General features: G+C 37.8%; 1 protein-coding gene across 11 annotated transcripts in view; it reads right to left on the bottom strand.

The window, feature by feature from the left end:
- The window catches only part of FREM1 (FRAS1 related extracellular matrix 1), a 268715-nt gene that overhangs the window by 114575 nt on the left and 135878 nt on the right, over positions 1 to 18262 (bottom strand). For all 11 annotated transcript variants that reach the window (XM_021063564.1, XM_021063514.1, XM_021063573.1 and 8 more), the window contains 3 exons: positions 13299 to 13430; positions 11204 to 11548; positions 3781 to 3923 (listed from right to left, as the gene is read on the bottom strand). In XM_021063564.1, the coding sequence (XP_020919223.1) occupies positions 3781 to 3923; positions 11204 to 11548; positions 13299 to 13430 (620 nt within the window). The remainder of the gene's footprint in view (positions 1 to 3780; positions 3924 to 11203; positions 11549 to 13298; positions 13431 to 18262) is intronic.

Here is an 18262-nt window from a genome sequence, read left to right as displayed (position 1 = left end):
TGGCTATTCAGTTTTCCCAGCACCACTTATTGAACAAGCTGTCTTTTCTCCATTATATATTCTCGCCTCCATTGTCATAGATTAGTTGGCTGTAGGTGCGTGGGTTTAGTTCTGGGTTTTCAATCCTGTTCCACTGATCTATATTTCTGTCTTTGTGCCAGTACCATACAGTTTTGATGATTGTTGCTTTGTATATAGTCTGAAGTCAGGGAGCCTGGTGCCTCCAGTTCCATTTTTTCAGAATGTCTTTGGCTATTCTGGGTCTTTTATGCTTCCAAACAAACTTTAAAATATTTCGTTCAAGTTCTGTGAAAAATGTCCTTGGTAATTTGATAGGGATTGCATTGAATCTGTAGATTGCCTTAGGTAGTATAGTCATTTTGATAATATTGATTCTTCCAATCCATGAGCATGTTATATCTTTCCATCTATTTGTGTCATCTTTGATTTCTTTCATCAGTGTCTTATAGTTTTCAGAGTACAGGTCTTTTGTCTCTTTAGGTAGGTTTACTCCTAGGTATTTTATTCTTTTGGATGTGATGGTAAATGGGATTTCTTCCCTAATTTCTCTTTCTGCTCTTTCATTCTTAGTGTATAGAAATGCCATTGATTTCTGTGTATTAATTTGGTATCCTGAGACTTTGCCAAATTCATGGATGAGCTCTAACAGTTTTCTGGTAGTCTTTAGGATTCTCTAGGTATAGTATCATGTCATCTGCAAATAGGGATAGTTTTACTTCTTCCTTTCCAATTTGGATTCCTTTTATTTCTTTTACTTCTCTGATTGCCATGGCTAGGACTACCAAAACTATGTTGAAGAGTAGTGGTGAGAGCAGACATCCTTGTCTTGTTCCTGATCTCAGCAGGAATTCTTTCAGGTTTTCACCATTGAGAATGACGTTCAGTATGGGTTTGGCCTTAATAAATACAGCCTTTATTATGTTGAGGTAGGTTCCTGCTATGCCCACTTTCTGAAGGGTTTTTATCAGAAATGGGTGTTGGATTTTGTCAAAGGCTTTTTCCGCATCTATTGAGAAGATCACATGGTTTTTATTCTTCAATTTGTTAATGTGGTATATCACACTGATGGATTTGTGGATATCAAAGAACCCTTGCATCCCTGGGATAAATACCACTTGATCATGATGTACAATCCTTTTAATGTATTGTTGGATGTGGTTTGCTAGTATTTTATTGAGGATTTTTGCATTGATGTTCATCAGTGAAATTGGCCTGTAGTTTTCTTTTTTTGTGGTATCTTTGTCTGGTTTTGGTATCAGGATGATGGTGGCCTCAGAATGAGTTTGGGAGTACCCCTTCCTCTGCAAGTTTTTGTAATAGTTTCAGAAGGATAGGTGTTAGCTCTTCTCTAAATGTTTGATAGAATTCACCTGTGAAGCCATCTGGTCCTGGACTTTTGTTTGTTGGAAGTTTTTAATCACAGTTTCAATTTCAGTTCTTGTGATGGGTCCATTCATCTTTTCTATTTCATCTTGGTTTAGTCTTGGAAGATTGTACTTTTCTAAGAATTTGTCCATTTCTTCTAGGTTTTCCATTTTATTGGCATATAGTTGCATATAGTAGTCTCTTATGATCCTTTGTATTTCTGTGACACAGTATTTTGTAGGTAGGAGGCACTTCATCAGTGTTGGCTCACTCAGTGATCTGAATCTTGCAAGAGGGCAAGGAGGCTTTGCCAGATAGCTTTTATCATCATATATATATATATATATTTTACAATAATCCACAGCTGGTTACGAGAAAGTAATTACTCTCTCTTGAAATGGTATATTTGTTTGGCATGATCTTTGCACAGCCTGACACAAGAAAGTATTAGCCTGATTTTGACTTATTTTAATGTCATAGAAGCGCAGATCATCAATGCCAATTTTTTCTATGATAATGCTGTTCACCATATCCAACCTGAAAATGAAGAGACTTTCTTTTCTAAATTAACATACACAGCAAAAACTAAAACATGGTTAAGCTTTGGTATGATATAGAAAAACTGAGGCAACAACTTAGCCACCTGCAAGATTTACTGCCTGGTGCAAATCATTTATCTCCTTTGAGGCTCAGATTTTCTTTCTGTATGTTGGGAATAACAACAATGGCTATTATCGTGAAGTGTTATCAGGATCAAGTGAGAGAGCAGATAGCACAATGAGACCTGGTAGTAGGTGCTCAATAAATTAATTCCCTTTCTCCATTACTTTTACTAAAGCATATAGCATATTTATCACTCCATTATGAAGCATTTCAATACTTAAAATGAAACCCAATGATCAAAATAAAGGAACACAATGACAGTCATTTCTCCAGTCTCCTGGAATCTGTGTCATGATTTTTTTTTCCAATTATAGCATTTTTTTTTGATAATCTACAAAGTTCAGGAATTCTCTATGGGCTTCCCAGCCATGGTGTGGATCAGTGTGAGACTCTACTTAATTGAAAAACTGGATTTAATAAGGAAACAATAGTTATTGTGCCTTCAAAGAGACCATTTTCTATGCTAATTTGTTCTCCAATGTGTTCTTTGTGTAAAAGAATGTACAAGCATGCTTTTTTATATCCCAGTAGTGATTTTGGGTGGGCACATTTTTCAACATCTTTATGACCACCTAAGTTGATGTGTCTTTACATATTTATGCATGTTCAAATAATTACTGTGTGTGTGTTCTGTGGATGAGAAAAAAAAATCCCATTTTAACAAACTCCATGGAGAAATCAAGTGTTCTCATTTTACTGAAATTTGGTTGTTAAAAAAAAAAACTAATTAAATACCTATTCTCAGACAATGGAAAACTTGTGCCCACACCAGTCACTGGGCTCTTGCTTGCTGACTTCTCCCTGTTTGCCTCGTGGCCACGAAGCACCCAGAGATGGATTTGTAGGGAAGCTGAACATAAAGTAATGAATCGGTATATAAAATGACAATAGCTAACCTTGGCACTCAGGACCCGGCTCACAATATGATACCCCACTGGCTAGTATCTGCCTTTCTGGCAGATCAGGGTGATCTGGCAGATCCTTCTCTGCCCCGAGGTTTGATTCCTGCCTGATTCTTCTTTTGAATCATCCTTTGAAATTATCCAGTGCTATTTCTCACCCCAAGGAATTACTCTCTGTGCTAGTTTTGCCCACTTCACTTTCTGGTCTGACTTCTGATAAATACCCACCCCAGTATGTCTATTCTATATATTTAAATTGCATCCTTGAGTGTTAGTAATGCTCTTAGTTCTTCAGAACCACAAAACATAATAGCTAATATATTTATTGGGTTTTTACCATATGCTAACAAGTCCTTAATACTTTGTACATATTATGTTACTCCCCTAATAATCACCCTATAAGGAAGATATTTTAACTGTTTTACATATAAGGGAATTGAGGCACTAGTCAGTTAGTGTCATGGATAGGAGAAAAATAAAGACAGTCTAACAACAGAGCCTACATTTTAACCACTACACATTAAAAAAAACCAGTGGGGTTTTTGTGTGTGTGTGTTATAAAGCAAGCAAATTTTGTGAGGTATTCTGTATAAAAGGATTATATGGTTCAATAATCTTGGAAACACTGCACACATGGAAATTGTCATAACTCTTTGGAAAAGTAAATTTTGGAGCAGTTATGTTGCAAAGAAACTTGACATAATTTTTCTTAATACATAGCTTCTCAAATTTTGAAACTTGAGATTAGTATTCATATAGTTTCTAACAACATTTTCCAGAATTGGCTGTGGAGAAAACTTTGGGGAAATATTCAGAAATAGACTCTTACCTGTGGCACTGAGAGATTTGGAGGTTCATGGCTGTCCCACAGGACAAATTCGAAAGAATCTTCAAAGAGTTCTCCACCAAAGTGACGATAGTAAATGATGCCATTGAATAGATCCTTCTGAAGGAAGCCAGGGACAGGATAGCCTATTGGGTCCATAAAATACCACATACTTTTGTAACAGTGTGACAGATGTTGGGGTATACCAATATTGGGTTTAATCCCTAAAAGTTTTATCTGCCTAGTATGTTGCAGATACCCAAGGCATCTGTTTTTTAATTGAAATATATTCGATTTATAAATATTGTGTTAGTTTCAGGTGTACAGCAAAGTGATATATTTTATTTTTTCCTTTATAGGTTATTATAAAAGTATAATAACTTATAGTTATTATAGGAGTATAGTTCCCTGTGTTATAAGTAGATCATTGTTGCTTACCTATTTTATGTATAGCTTATACAAGGAACCTTTATGAAATGCTTGCATCAAAGCTTACAAATAATGAAAAAAATCTGTCTTAATATATAGAAAAGTTAGCATTAGAAAAATATTTTCAAGAAATAACCTTAAGATTAGCCAAGATGCTAATTAAGTAGAAAAACACTGAGCTCACCTCCTCTCATGGGCATGTCAAAAATACAACTATCTGCAGAACAACCATCAGTGAACAAGACCAGAACCTACCAGAAAAGATCTTCTACAGCTAAAGACATAAAGAAGGAACCAAAATGAGACAGGTAGGAGGCATGAAGTTGAGATATAGTCAAGTCCCATACCCCTGGCTTGGCAATCCACAAATGGGAGAATAATTACAACTGTAGATGTTCTCCCAAAGGAGTATGAAGTCCAAGTCCCACATTGGGCTCCCCAGCCCAGGAACCTGTACAAGGCATTCGGCTTTGAAGGCCAGCAGGCTTACTTTAGGGAGTCCTAGAGAGATGGGGGAAATAGAGACTTCATTCTTAAAGGGTACACACAAAATCTCATATACTCCAGAACCCAGGCAGAAGCAGTAATTTGATAGAAGCCTGGGTTAGACCTACCTGCTGATCTTAGGGTCTTCTGGGTAGACAGAAGGCAAATGCACCTCACTTTGAAGACATAGACACTTGTGGCGGTCATTTTGGGGAGCTTATTATACCATGTGGATGCTGGCTCTGGCAAGCTCCATTATCAAATCCTCCCTCTACCGCATCATGGCCAAGACCCATCCCTACTCCAGCCAAAAGGCCTAGAGGCTGAGATGCCTCAGGCCAAGAAATTAACCAGATAGGGATGCTAGACCTACCCACAAACAGACAAGCTGCCTTAAGATCTCCTGAGCACACAGCCCCTTCTGGACATAGTCCCACCCACCAGAGAGCCTAGGTTCCAGCTCTGTCCACCACTGAACAGTACCAGTCCCAGGACCTCCCTTGCCCTAACCTTGCTCTCCAGGGAGCACGTAATAGCCTCCAGACCAATCTCACCCACCAGGGGACAGACACCAACCACAAGAAAACTACAGTTCCATAGTCTGCTGATCCAATCTGCCCACCAATAGGCCACACCCTAAACTGAGACCATCTGGGCCATAGCCCCATTACTGAGAGACCAACACAAGCTTCTGGACACCCTAGATCTTGAACCCAACTTTGTCAGGAACCAGCTCCTTGCCCCAATGATCCAACACCAGATCTGGGATCCCTGGGTCCTGAAACCAGACTCCAGGACCCACCTTTGTGTGTCACTAGGTCAGCACTAACTCTAGGATCTGGCTTCATCCACCAGAGGTAGAAAACAGCCCTAGAGTCTCCTGGACCCTGATACCACCCACCAGTGAGCCAAAATTAGCCCCAGGGACCCCAAAGCTCTGAAGTAAGTCATCTCATGACCTAGTACCACCACCTAGCAGCTGGAAACCTCCACACAAGACAGGACTTGGCAACCAAATGGACCAGGGGCCAAACAAGCCTCCTAGACCACCCATGTAGTCAGCCCACAACCATAGTAAGACCCAGAGAGGCATTATAAAGGAAGTCTCTAGAGCATATAGGTCAGATGATGAGAGGGGAGACACATAGGGCATCTCCTACAAAAGGACACATCTCCAAGGTTGGGAAACAAGACCAAACTATTAGATATATAAAAATAAAAATAGCAACCTATGCAAAATATCCCAAATGAACAATAAGATAAAACCCTAGAATAAGAACTAAGTGAATTGGAGATATTCAATATACCTGAGAAAGAATTCAGGGTAGAGATAGTAAAGATGATCAAAGAAATTGAGGGATAAAAGGATGCACAGAGTGAGAAGTTAGAAGGTTTTAACAAAGAGAAAATATAAGGAAAAACCAAACAGAGAAGAAAAATGCAATAACTGAAATGAAAAATAAACTGGAAGGAATCAACAATAGACAAAATGACAGAGGAATGGATTAGCAAGCAGGAAGACAGAGGAGTAGAAATCACTGAAACTGAACAGACAAAAAGGAAAAGACATGAAAATAAATGAAGAGAATTTAGGAGACCTTTGGGACAACATCAAATGCATTAATAATGGCATTACAGGGGTCCCAGAAGGAGAAGAGGCTGAGAGCATTTATTTGAAGACATAATAACTGAAAACTCCCCTAACTCAAAAAAAGAAACAGACAACCAAGTCTAGGAAGCACAGAGTCACATTCAGGATTATCCCAAAGAGAAACACATCAAGACACATTGTACTAAAAATGTCAAAAATTAAAGATAAACAGAGAATGTTAAAAGCAGCAAGGGAAAAACAGTAAGTTACATGCAAGGGAACTCCCACAGGGTTATTAACTGATATTCAGCAGAAACTCTGAAGGCCAGAAAGAAGTGGCATAAGATTTTTAAAGTGACGAAAGAGGAAAATCTACAAATAAGGATATTCTACATAGCAGCTCTCATTCAGATTTGATGGAGAGATCAAAAACTTTACAGATAAGCAAACGGTAAAAGAGTTCAGCACCACCATACCTGCTTTACAACAAATGTTAAAAGAATTTCTCTAGGCAAATAAGAAAAGGCCAGAACTAGATAAAAGAAAATTACAAAATGAAAAAGCTCACTGGTAAAGGCAAACATACAGTAAAATTAGGAAATCACACACAAACCTAGTAAGGAGGTTAAAAGACAAAAGTAGTAAAATCACCTATATCCACAATAAGCAGTTAAGAGATATGAAACAATTAGATATAAAATATATGATAAACAGTAGTCATGAGGGGAGGAGAGTACAAATGCAAGGTCTTAAAAATGTACTTGAAATTAAGAGATCAGCAACTTAAAATGATCATACACACACGCACACACAGAGAATCTGCTATATAAAAATTCATAGTGGAATATTACTCAGCCATTAAAGGAAAGAAATAATGGCACTTGCAGCAACATGGATGGACCTAAAAATTATGCTAAGTGAAGTCAGTCAGACAGTGAGACACCAACATCATATGCTATCATTTACATGTGGAATCTTAAAAAAGGACACAATGAACTTCTTTGCAGAACAGATACTGACTCACAGACTTTGACAAACATATTTCCAAAAGAGACAGGGTGGGGGCTGGGGTATGTGCTGGGGTTTTGTGATGGAAATGCTATAATTTCATTGTGAAGATTGTTGTATACCATAAATGCAATAAAATTCACTGAGTAATAAAAAAAATTCAATTAGCCACAAACCAAACCAAATCTATAACAGATATATACACAAAAAAGAAAAAGGAATCGAAACATAACACTAAAGATAGGCATCAAACACAAGAGAATAAAAGATGACAAAAAGGAAGGGGAGGCCTAAAAACAAACCCAAAACAATTAACAAAATGGCAATAAGTACATATAAATAATTACCTTAAATTTAAATGAACTGAATGTCCCAACCAAAAGACACAGAGTGGCTGAATATATATAAAAACAAGACTTGTACACATGTTGTATACAAGAGACTCACTTCAGATGTAAAGACATACACAGACTGAAAGTGAGGAGATGGAAAAGACATTCCCTGCAAATGGAAATTAAAAAAAAGCTAAGGTAGCAACACTAATATTAGACTAAGTAGACTTTTAAAGAAATACTGTTATAAGAGACAAAGAAGAACATTACATAATAATCAGGGGGCTGGAGTACCCATGTGGCTCAGCAGAAATGAGTCTGCCTAGCATCCATGAGGATATGGGTTCAATCTCTGGCCTCACTCAGTGGGTTAAGGATCAGGTGTTGCCATGAGCTGTGGCATAGGTCACAGAAGCAGCTCACATCTGGCATTGCTGTGGCTGAGGTGTAGGCTGGCAGCTACAGCTCTGATTCGACCCCTAGCCTGGGAACCTCCATATGCCATGAATGTGACCCTAAAAAGACAAACAAAATAAAATAAACCAGGGGATAAATCCAAGAAGAAGATATACAACTGTACCAATGCATCTAACCTAGGAGCACCTGACTACACAAAGCAAATATTAACAGCTCTAAAGGGAGAAACTGAATGTTAACACAACAATAGTAAGGGGCTTTAACACACCACTTACATCAATGGACAGATTAAACAGATAGAAAATCAGTAAGGAAGCACTGACCTTAAATGATACATTAGATCAGATGGGTTTACTATATACAGAACATTCCATCCAAAAGCAGGAGAATAAACATGATTTTTAAAAGCATATAGAACATTCTCCAGGACAGATCACATGCTATGCCACAAAACAAGCCTCTGTAAACTTAACTGAAATCATAAAAAGCATCTTTTCTGACCACAGCAACATGAGACTAGAAATCAAATGCAAGAAAAAAATTTCAAAAAAATACAAACAGGTGGAGGCTAAACAATATGCTACTAAATGACCACTGAATCACTGAAGAAATCAAAAGCATTCCTGGAGACAAATGAAAATAAAAACACAATGATACAAAATCTATGGGATGCAGCAAAAGCTGTGCTAAGAGGGAAGTTTATAGAGATAATAAGCTCACTTCAGGAAGCAAGAAAAATCTCAAATAAATAACCTATCCTTATACCTAAAAGAACTATAAATAGAAGAACAAACAAAATGCAAAGTTTGAGAAAGAAATCACAAGGAAAGAAATATACAATCTTCTAAGACTGAACCAGGAATAAACAAAAAGTGTGAACAGACTAATTACCAGTAGTGAAATTGAATCAGTAATAATAATAAAATACACTGCCAACAAATAAACGTGCAGGAGCAGGGAATTCCCATCATGGCTCAGTGGTTAATGGACCCAACTAGTATGCATGAGGACATGGGTTTGATCCCTGGCCTCGTTCAGTGGGTTAAAGTCTCCAGTGTTGCCATGAGCTGTGGCATAGGTCACAGATGCAGCTCAGATCTGGCATTGCTGTGGCTATGGCATAGGCCAGTGTCTACAGCTCTGATTTGATCCCTAGTCTGGGAACTTCCATGTGCTATGGGTGTGGCCATAAAAAGACAAAACAAACAAACAAACAGTACAGGACCAGATGGCTTCACAGGTGAATTCTACCAAACATTTAGAGAAGAATTAATACCTATCCTCCTCAAACTACTCCCCCCCACCAAAAAAAATTCAGAGGAAGGATTACTTCTGAACTCATTTTAAAAAGCAGCATTACCCTGACACCAAAACCAGAGAGATATAAGAAAAAAAGAATATTATAGGCCAATATCACTAATGAACATGGATGCACAAATCAACAAAATACCAGCAAGTTGAATCCAATAATACATTAAACAAATAATACACCATGCTCAAATGAGATTTATCCCAGGGAGACAAAGATGAATTCAAGTTTGCAAGTCAATCAATGTGATACATCATATTAACAAAAGGAAGGATAAAAATCATATGATCACCTCAAAAGATGCAGAAAAATCTATCTGATAAAATTCAATATCCATTTATGATAAAAACTCTCCAGAAAGTGGGCAAAAACTGAGCATACCTCAACATAATAAAGGTTACATATGACAAACTAAAAGCTAAATCATACTCAATGGTGAAGAGCTGAAAGTATTTCGTCTAAGATCAGGAACAAAACAAGAATGTCCACTCTCTCCACTTTAATTTGACATAGGATGAGAAGTCTTAGCCATGGCAATCAGACAAGAAAAAAGAAATAAAAGGAATACAAGTTGAAAAAAGAAGTAAAAATGTCACCATTTGCAGACTATACATACATAATCCTAAAGATGCCATGAGAAAACTTCCAAAGCTCATCAATGAATTTGATAAAGTTACAGGATACAAAATTAATATACAGAAATCTGTTGCATTCCCACACACTAACAACGACCTACTAGAAAGACAAATTAAGGAAACAATCCCATTTATAATTACATCAAAAAGAATAAAATACCTAGGAATAAACCTACCTAAAGAGGTAAAAGATGCATACTTAGAAAGCTATAAGACACTGATGAGAGAAGCTGAAGACGACACAAACAGATGGAAAGATATACCATGTTCACAGACTGGAAGAATTAATATTGTTAAAATAATCATACTACACAAGGCAGTTTAAAGACTCAGTGAAATCCCTATCAAAATACCAATGGCATTTTTCACAGAACTAGAATAATTTTGCCGTTTGCAACATCAGTGGACTTAGAGGGTAATACACTAAGTGGAATAAGTCAGGCAGAGAAAGACAAATATTGTATATCATTTATTTGTAGAATCTAAAAAATACAACAAAATAGTGAATTTAACCAAAAAGAGAAAGACTCACATACATTGAATACAAACTGGCGGCTACCACTGGGAAAGGGAAATGAGGTACAAGATTGGGGTGGGGGGGATTAAGAGGTAAAAACTACCATGCATAAAATAAATAAGCTACAAAGTATATTACACAACACAAGGAATATAGCTAACACTTCATAATAAATATAAATGGAGTATAACCTATAAAAATTGTGAATCACTATATTGTACACCTGAAACTCCTATAATATTGTACATCTAGACCTCAATCTAAAAATGAATATATAAATTAAAAATATAATACATTAAAAAAGAAAAAGAAATACTCTTAAGTAACACTACCTACTTATTATCTATTTTATCAAACTCCTACTTTTAAAAAGCAGTTATGAAATCATTTTAAAAAATTATAAATAGTATTCTTAAAATTTCTTTAAAAATCAATAATCTAGAGTAGGTCAAACATATCTCCTAAACCTTATTTGTTCTATCACTCCACTTGGGAATTTAATATTTCATATTAAATATTGGGCTACTTTGAGGCCCAACTCTGAAACTTCCTAAATACCACATAGATACATCAACTTAGCTTCACTAAGTTTCAGGTTTCCCATCTATGAAATGGGATTAATAATAGAATATTGCTTCATAAACTTGATATCCACCTTAGCACAAACTCTGACACAAATGATCTTAACTGCCGGGAACTCACCTATCAGTCCTGGTGCTGGCTTCTTCACAATCTCTCCAGCCTGTGGGGGTTTTGTGATATTAAAGAAGACGTAGTCATCACTGGAGTCCATGTCTGAAGCTCTCAGCATGGAACCCTGGATTGGTACAGTCTGTCCCTCCTCCAGTTCAATCACAACATTGGTAATGAGGAACGGAGGACTATCATCTTTGGGCAAGATGTTAATGGGAAACTTGTGTCGGATGCTATGCTGGCCATCAAATATCCTGAAGACCACAAAGTCTTTGGTGGAGTCACTGTCGTCATGATGATATCGAACAACTCCAGCCTGAAGGTCAGCCACAGTGAAGAGAAACCCCTTCCCTCCTGATGGAAAGAACAAAAGTGAAGCTGAATGTAAAGGATTGTGAAGGCAGCAGTTTAGTGAGGGCTGCACTACGGGAGGTGGTGTTAAGGAGATGGTGTTACTTCCCTCACCTGGAAAAAATACAGATTGTTCAGTGGGCTCTGGGGCTCCACAGACCTGGTTTCAAATACTGGCTGTAACACCAGCTGGGTAAACTTGGGCAAGGCACTTAATTTATTTGAGAATCATCTATAAAATTAAATGGAGACAGTATTAACCTCCTAACATTACCTTGTAAGGATGAGAACTCAAACAACAGTGTACCTACAGTAAGTATTAATTATTCTTCACCTCACTATTATCATAGTACATGACAGCACTTCTAAGAGGAGTGGCCTTGAACCAACAGCATCAGCACCATCAGGGAAGTTGTTATGAATATAAGTTCTCAGTACCGCAGACCTACTGAATCAGAAATTCAGGTGGTGGGGCCCAGTAATCTGTGTTTTATCAAGCCCTCAAGGGATCTAATGCACATTAAAGTTTGAGAATCACTGGCTTAATGATCAAAAGTTAAAGCTATAGTAGCAAATGATCTGAGTTCAAATCCCAGCTCTGCCACTTTCTAGACCTTAGACAAGTCAACTTTTTAAGTTTCAGGTTTCCATTTGCAAAGTGAGAATAACAATAATAATAGCATCTTTCTGCATAAAGTTGATATGAGATGAAGTATGTAGAATGCTCTGTACATTATATGGCACAAAGTAAATGCTTAATATATGTTTGCACTAGTTTCTATATCTTCTGAGACAGAATATCATTACATTATGGGTCCCAACCCTTAACTTAATTCCTATAGTATTGATAAACATTGTTTCACTCTGCACAAACTATTACAATTATTGCTGGCCAGTGTCCCATTACTCTCCCCACACAATAGCATATGGATTAAACATGAGCCTGATGGACACTATGAGTTACTTGCCCAACAGCCACTTTCTGCTTCTTCCTCACTACCAGAATCCTCGTTTGATTTGGAACAGCAATATGACCATTTAAAAATACTCAGGTTCCTGGACTCTGTTGCATATAGGAGATAGTATGCAATTTGGTAAGAGATATAATTGGACTGCATTGTATCAGGCTCCTGGGAAAAGTTGTTAAATAGAACACACTTAGACGGCATTAACTTTTTTCTTATCATTCCTCCTCTTTCTTCCTTCCTCTGATACTAATTAGAAGCCTGGAGGTATAGGCACCATCCCATGATCACTGGCAATGTAGAAAAAAGCCACTGGCATCATGGATACAGAATACCTACCTCTGGGTAACTTGCGACAAGGAGAAAATAACTGATGAATTTTTAAGCTGCTGTAGTGGGTTTTCCTTTCATACAGCTGAACACCACCCTAAATAAGACGTTCAGTTTAGCTAAGCTCCCATTCTTCCAGGATCAAGCAAGAGACTGTATCATTTTATTTATGATTTTATTTTTCAGAGTTCCATAATCACAAATCATGATAAATAAGAGCTCTCTTTTTGCTTTATAGTTAGGCAAACTAACAGAATAATTGAGTTAGATCCTCTGAGCTCATTACAAGGAATTGACTATATTATCATTAAGTATGGATATTTTTATTTGGGTCATTACCTTGTTGACTAAAACCCTTCGAATTGTAATTATAAAGTTATTTGCTTTATAATTACAAATAATTGCTTTTAAAGAAAATACTTTGGTTCTTTTCTAAGTTACAAAGCTTGCCCATTTACCTCTTAGAGAGAGCTGTCCATGCTGCAGCCCATCCACAGTGACCAGCTGGACAGCATGAATGTCATCATTGTCAACAACTTGAAACTGTTCCCAAGTGATGGCCCGAGACTGTCCCTCCAGGAGATTAAGACCTACAAGAGGAAAAAAAAAAAGTGTGCTGGGAAGTTCTATGACATGTCAACATGCCTACTTTAAGACAAGATAAGTGAATTTTCATTCACAAAACTAGCTAAAAAGTTTATCTTCAAAATCTTCTCAACAAACTGGAATTTAGCTTTTATTTTGAGTAGTATTTTTACTATTTGTACTATTAACTCCAACCTGACAACTGGTTCCTTATAATGTATCCTTTAGAGGCAAGATGGTGCCAAAAACAAATACCGGAAGGAAATAATAGATGTTATGTTCACAGTGGTCTCTAGTTCAAAAACGTCCACAAGGAATTTTCCAAAGTCTGCATTCACATATTTAAAGCGGGCAAAAAAGTAACAAGTGCTTTTACAAATAAACCTTAAGAGTTTTATATCCCACAGGATAGAGAATTAAGGTGGTTAAATATACAAAGACAGAGCTACTGTGCTAGGGGAGTGTTTAATGGTGTTAAATAGGAAGGCCCGACACTCTGTAATGAGGGCTGTATTTTGGTCTAGACACTAAAAAGAATGGAACTTTTGTAAAGAAAGAAATTTAAAAATACAGCCTTCTCCTTGGACCCAGCATGCTGGAGGGAATCTGGGTAGAGAGTGAGTGCTGCTCAGAGCAAGAATATAGATTCTAGACTGAACACTGTGGTTAGAGACAGGGAGCTGTAGCATCATTAATCATTCCCATTAACCAGCAGACCTGCAGGCCAACAGATTGCCTAGAATCTTGAAAGGGAACAAATATTTTTAAAGAAACAAGTTAATGAAATTTAAAGACAGTTCACTGGTGGTCCAGCTAATGTTTCTCCTCAAATTTGCCCAGCTTCCCCTGCTTCCTAATGTTGACCGTATGCCTGCTTTTAGCTGTGGCAGCGAGGTTCCCACAGTCCCACAACTGGAAAGCCCTGGCTGCCACCACTGCCTCATCTTCCAATGCTGCCCTCAACTGCCTGCTGGGGTGAAGACCAAGTTTTGGCATGACCTTCTTTGTAACCACGGTCAAGTCCTACACAAGGGGACTCAAGGAGTTTGTACAGTGGCTGCCAAGTGGAGCCAGGACATGTGGGAAGTTAATATCCAGTGAGGCAAACTGACCAAGGCGAGACAGGAGATGGAAGGAGATAACATATGGTTTTTCACCCTTTCCCAACACAGCCCCTGCCTCTTACCACACAGAGTGGTTCCATCTCCTCCTGGAGACACTAGCATTACCAAACAATCAGCTTTATTTTCTTTTAAATCTATGACAAGCTCAGTTACATCACCTTTTCATTTGCCACCTTCTCTACACCCCCAAACTCCCTGACCCCTACTCTAATTTTCAATAAAGTGTTAGTACATATAATCTGCCCAAGAGGCTACTTGCTAGGAAATCTGAGCTAAGACATATAGTATATTGAAAGAGAGAGAGGAAGGAAGGAAGGGAAAGTAGAAGGGGGAGAGGGAGGAATGTGGAAAGGAGGTAAGAAAGGAATGAGGGAGAAGGAGAGGAAGGTAGGAAAAAAGGAAGGAAGGAGGAGGAAGGGAGGGAGGAAGGAAGGAAGGAAGAAGGGGAGAGAGTGAGAGAGAAAGTGCAGATGGGTAGAAGAAAGGGAGGAAGGGAAGGAAGGAGGACAAGTGCATATAAAGACTCTCTATGGTTTTTGAAGGCAAGAGTGCACAATACAGCACAGGACAAGGCATGATAGGATGCAATGGAAAGGCAAGAAAGAACACTAGGAATTTATATAGCAAGATATTAATGTAATTATGTCTTCATTCATCCATTATAATTTCAATCATTTATTCATTATTATTAACTCACTGCTCTTCATTCTATTTATTGTGCTTTCCAAGTTTTCAATGATGAACTTATATTAAGTTCATAGTAAATAGTTTTATTTTAAAAAAAATTCTGATGACCAAAGTGGCCAAAACCATATTTGGAGCTCTTAACAAGCCTCAGTTTCACAGATCACACATACACAGGCAGATCATTAAGTCTCTATGCTCAAGTAATAATCTAATTAATATGTGATTATTACTAAATTTTAGTTTACCAGTTCCTTCTTTTCTATCATTATCCCTCAAATAGAGGTAGAATAGGAAAGAGAGCCAGACTATAAGTCAAAGACACTCAATCAATGTTGTCCATCTGTACTGAAACTCACATACATACAAAACAAATACATGTGATGTTACCCATGTGCAAGCACACATGCATATATACACACAAGCACAAAATGTAAGCCATTTATGTTGCCACCTGAGGATTTAAATCAGAGATATTTTCTGTGTTAACTGAACCTAACACTTCTTATGTTCTGAATGCTACTGATGGTATTAGTGGAAAAGAGAAAAAAATCCTCATTTACATTCCACATTTACATCTGATTTAAATATATACATTGCATTATAAGTCTACTCAGAAATTAGAGGCAGTGCAAAGCCATCTTTTAAAAAACATAACAGGAGGAGATACAAGATGGCAGAGTAGGAGGACACAGAGCTCACCTCCCCTCCTCCCCCGCCCCCATGAACACATCAAAAATACATCTATATGTGGAGCAATTCTCACTGGAAATGGACTGGAGACTAACAGAAAGACCCTTATGCAACCAAGGCTATAAGAAAGAACCACATGGAGTTGGGTAAGAAAGTAAAAGAAGCAATCAAGTTGGGACCTGCATCTCTAGGAGGGGACACAGAAAAGGAGGGGAATTACAAGGGAAGATTTTCCTAGGAAGTGAGTGGTTTAAACCACATATTGGGTGCCTCAACCTGGGCCCAACAATGGGAGGGAAAGTTCCCTTAGCTGGTTTGAAAACCAATGGAACTGAAAGCAGAGCTATAGGAAATCTAGCCTCTACTCTTGAAGAGCACACACATTTTTTTTTTTTACTCCCAAACAAGACAGAGAAAGCAGACTGAAACTGCCCAGGACTATGACCAGTTTCCCACAACTGCCTCAGTGCATGCCCCAGCCAGAGCAAAGCACTCCTTTAGCCCCTTGTACCCTGCAGGAGAGCTCCATGCTAGGGCAAAGGCTGCTGCAGTCTAGGAGAAAGTTGTAGGAGACAGAGCAGGCTCAGACCTTGCATGGCATCCATACAGGACAAGAGAAGCCATTACTAGCATTCACAGAGGCAGCACATCAGGAGCAGTTTGGAGCTCTAACTTGTGGTAGGATCAGCCCAGCACATGCCCAATCCCATGCTGAGAACCCTTTCCAGTCCTGCTTGGAGTTCAGTTCTTTACCAGAACAAAGTTCTGAAGTACAGTTCTTCACCAGAACAAAGGCTGTGACAGCAGAGGAGAGTGCTCAGTTGTGGGGGATGGAGCAGGCTTGGGTTTGACTCTGAGGGCTTCTGCTTCAACACCTTCGATACACCCCTGCCCCTGACAGGCCACTGAGAAGAGGATAAGCCCATCACCTGGCTTGGGCTTCAGCTCCTCCATCTCTAGCCTTAGACCCTACGAAATTGATAGTATCTAGCACACTCTGGGGAAATACATGACTTGTGTTCCCATCAGATTCAGTTCTCCCACTAAATCTATTGCAAACATACAGACTATAAGGTGCTCCCACACAAGGACACACATTCAAGACCAGGATAGATAACTCTCACCAAATTTCATAGAGAGAGAGAAAGAAACAAAAGTAGAACACAGAGGATTATATTTCAAACAAAAGAGGAAAAAAAACCCTAAAAAACTAACTAGTGAAATAGAGATGAATTATTTACCAGATAAAGAATTAAAGCATTAATAGTAAGACTGCTAATTGAACTAGGGAAAAGAGTAGATGAACTTGAAAATATTTTTTAAAAAACCCAATCAGAATTGAAATATACAGTAACTAAAATGAAAAACGCACTAGAAATAATTAACCACAGACTAAGTTATATAAAGGAACACATAAGTGATCAGGAAGATAGAATAAGGAAAATGCCAAATCAGAACAACAAAAAGAAAAACAAATTTTAAAAATTAGAACAGTTTAAGGGCCATCTTGAATAACATCAAGCATACCTAGATTACACAATACAGGGGTCCTAAGAGGAGAAGAGAAAAAGAAAGGGGTCAAAAATATATTTGATGAAATTATGGCTGAAAAACCTCCCAAACATGAAGAAGGAAATGGATATCCAAGTACAGAAAATACAGAGGGTCCCAAACAAGATCAACCCAAAGAGAACTTCACCAAGATATATCATAATTAAAATGGCAAAAATTAAAGAAACAGAATTCTAAAGGCAACAGAAGAAAAACAAAGAATCACAGAAGGGAACCTTCGTAGGTCTATCAATGGATTTTTTTGCATAAAAATTGCAGGCCAAAGGGAGTGGCATGATATAATTTAAAGTGCTAAAACATAAAAATCTATAATCTAGTATGGTCTATACAACAAGATTATCATTCAGAATTGAAGGAGAGATAAAGAACTTCTCAGGTAAGCAAAAGCTAAAAGAGTACATCAATATTAAACCAATCCTAAAAGAAATGTTAAAAGGTCTTCTCTAAGTGGAAAAGCATAGGCAACAATAAGAAGTAAGAATCCACAGTAAAGAAAAAGTCCCACTAGTCAAAGCAAATATACAGTAAAGGCTGTGGATCAATAAATCAGCTAGTACAAAGAGTAAAAAATTAAAAAATATAAAATCAACTATAACTACAATAAACAGTTAAGAGATAGAAGTGAAGATATAAATTATGACACCAAAAACACAAAACATTGGGGAGGGGAGAAAAACTGTAGATTTTTTTAGAATGTATTTTAACTTAAGACTGAGGGAGACAAGATGGCGGAAGAGTAGGGGGACATGCTCACCCTCTCCCAC

This window comes from Sus scrofa, chromosome 1 (genome assembly GCF_000003025.6).
Source record: "Sus scrofa isolate TJ Tabasco breed Duroc chromosome 1, Sscrofa11.1, whole genome shotgun sequence".
NCBI classification, from domain to species: domain Eukaryota; kingdom Metazoa; phylum Chordata; class Mammalia; order Artiodactyla; family Suidae; genus Sus; species Sus scrofa.
The sequence above is the reverse complement of the archived record's forward strand: the minus strand, read 5'-3'. Positions and strand labels throughout refer to the sequence as shown.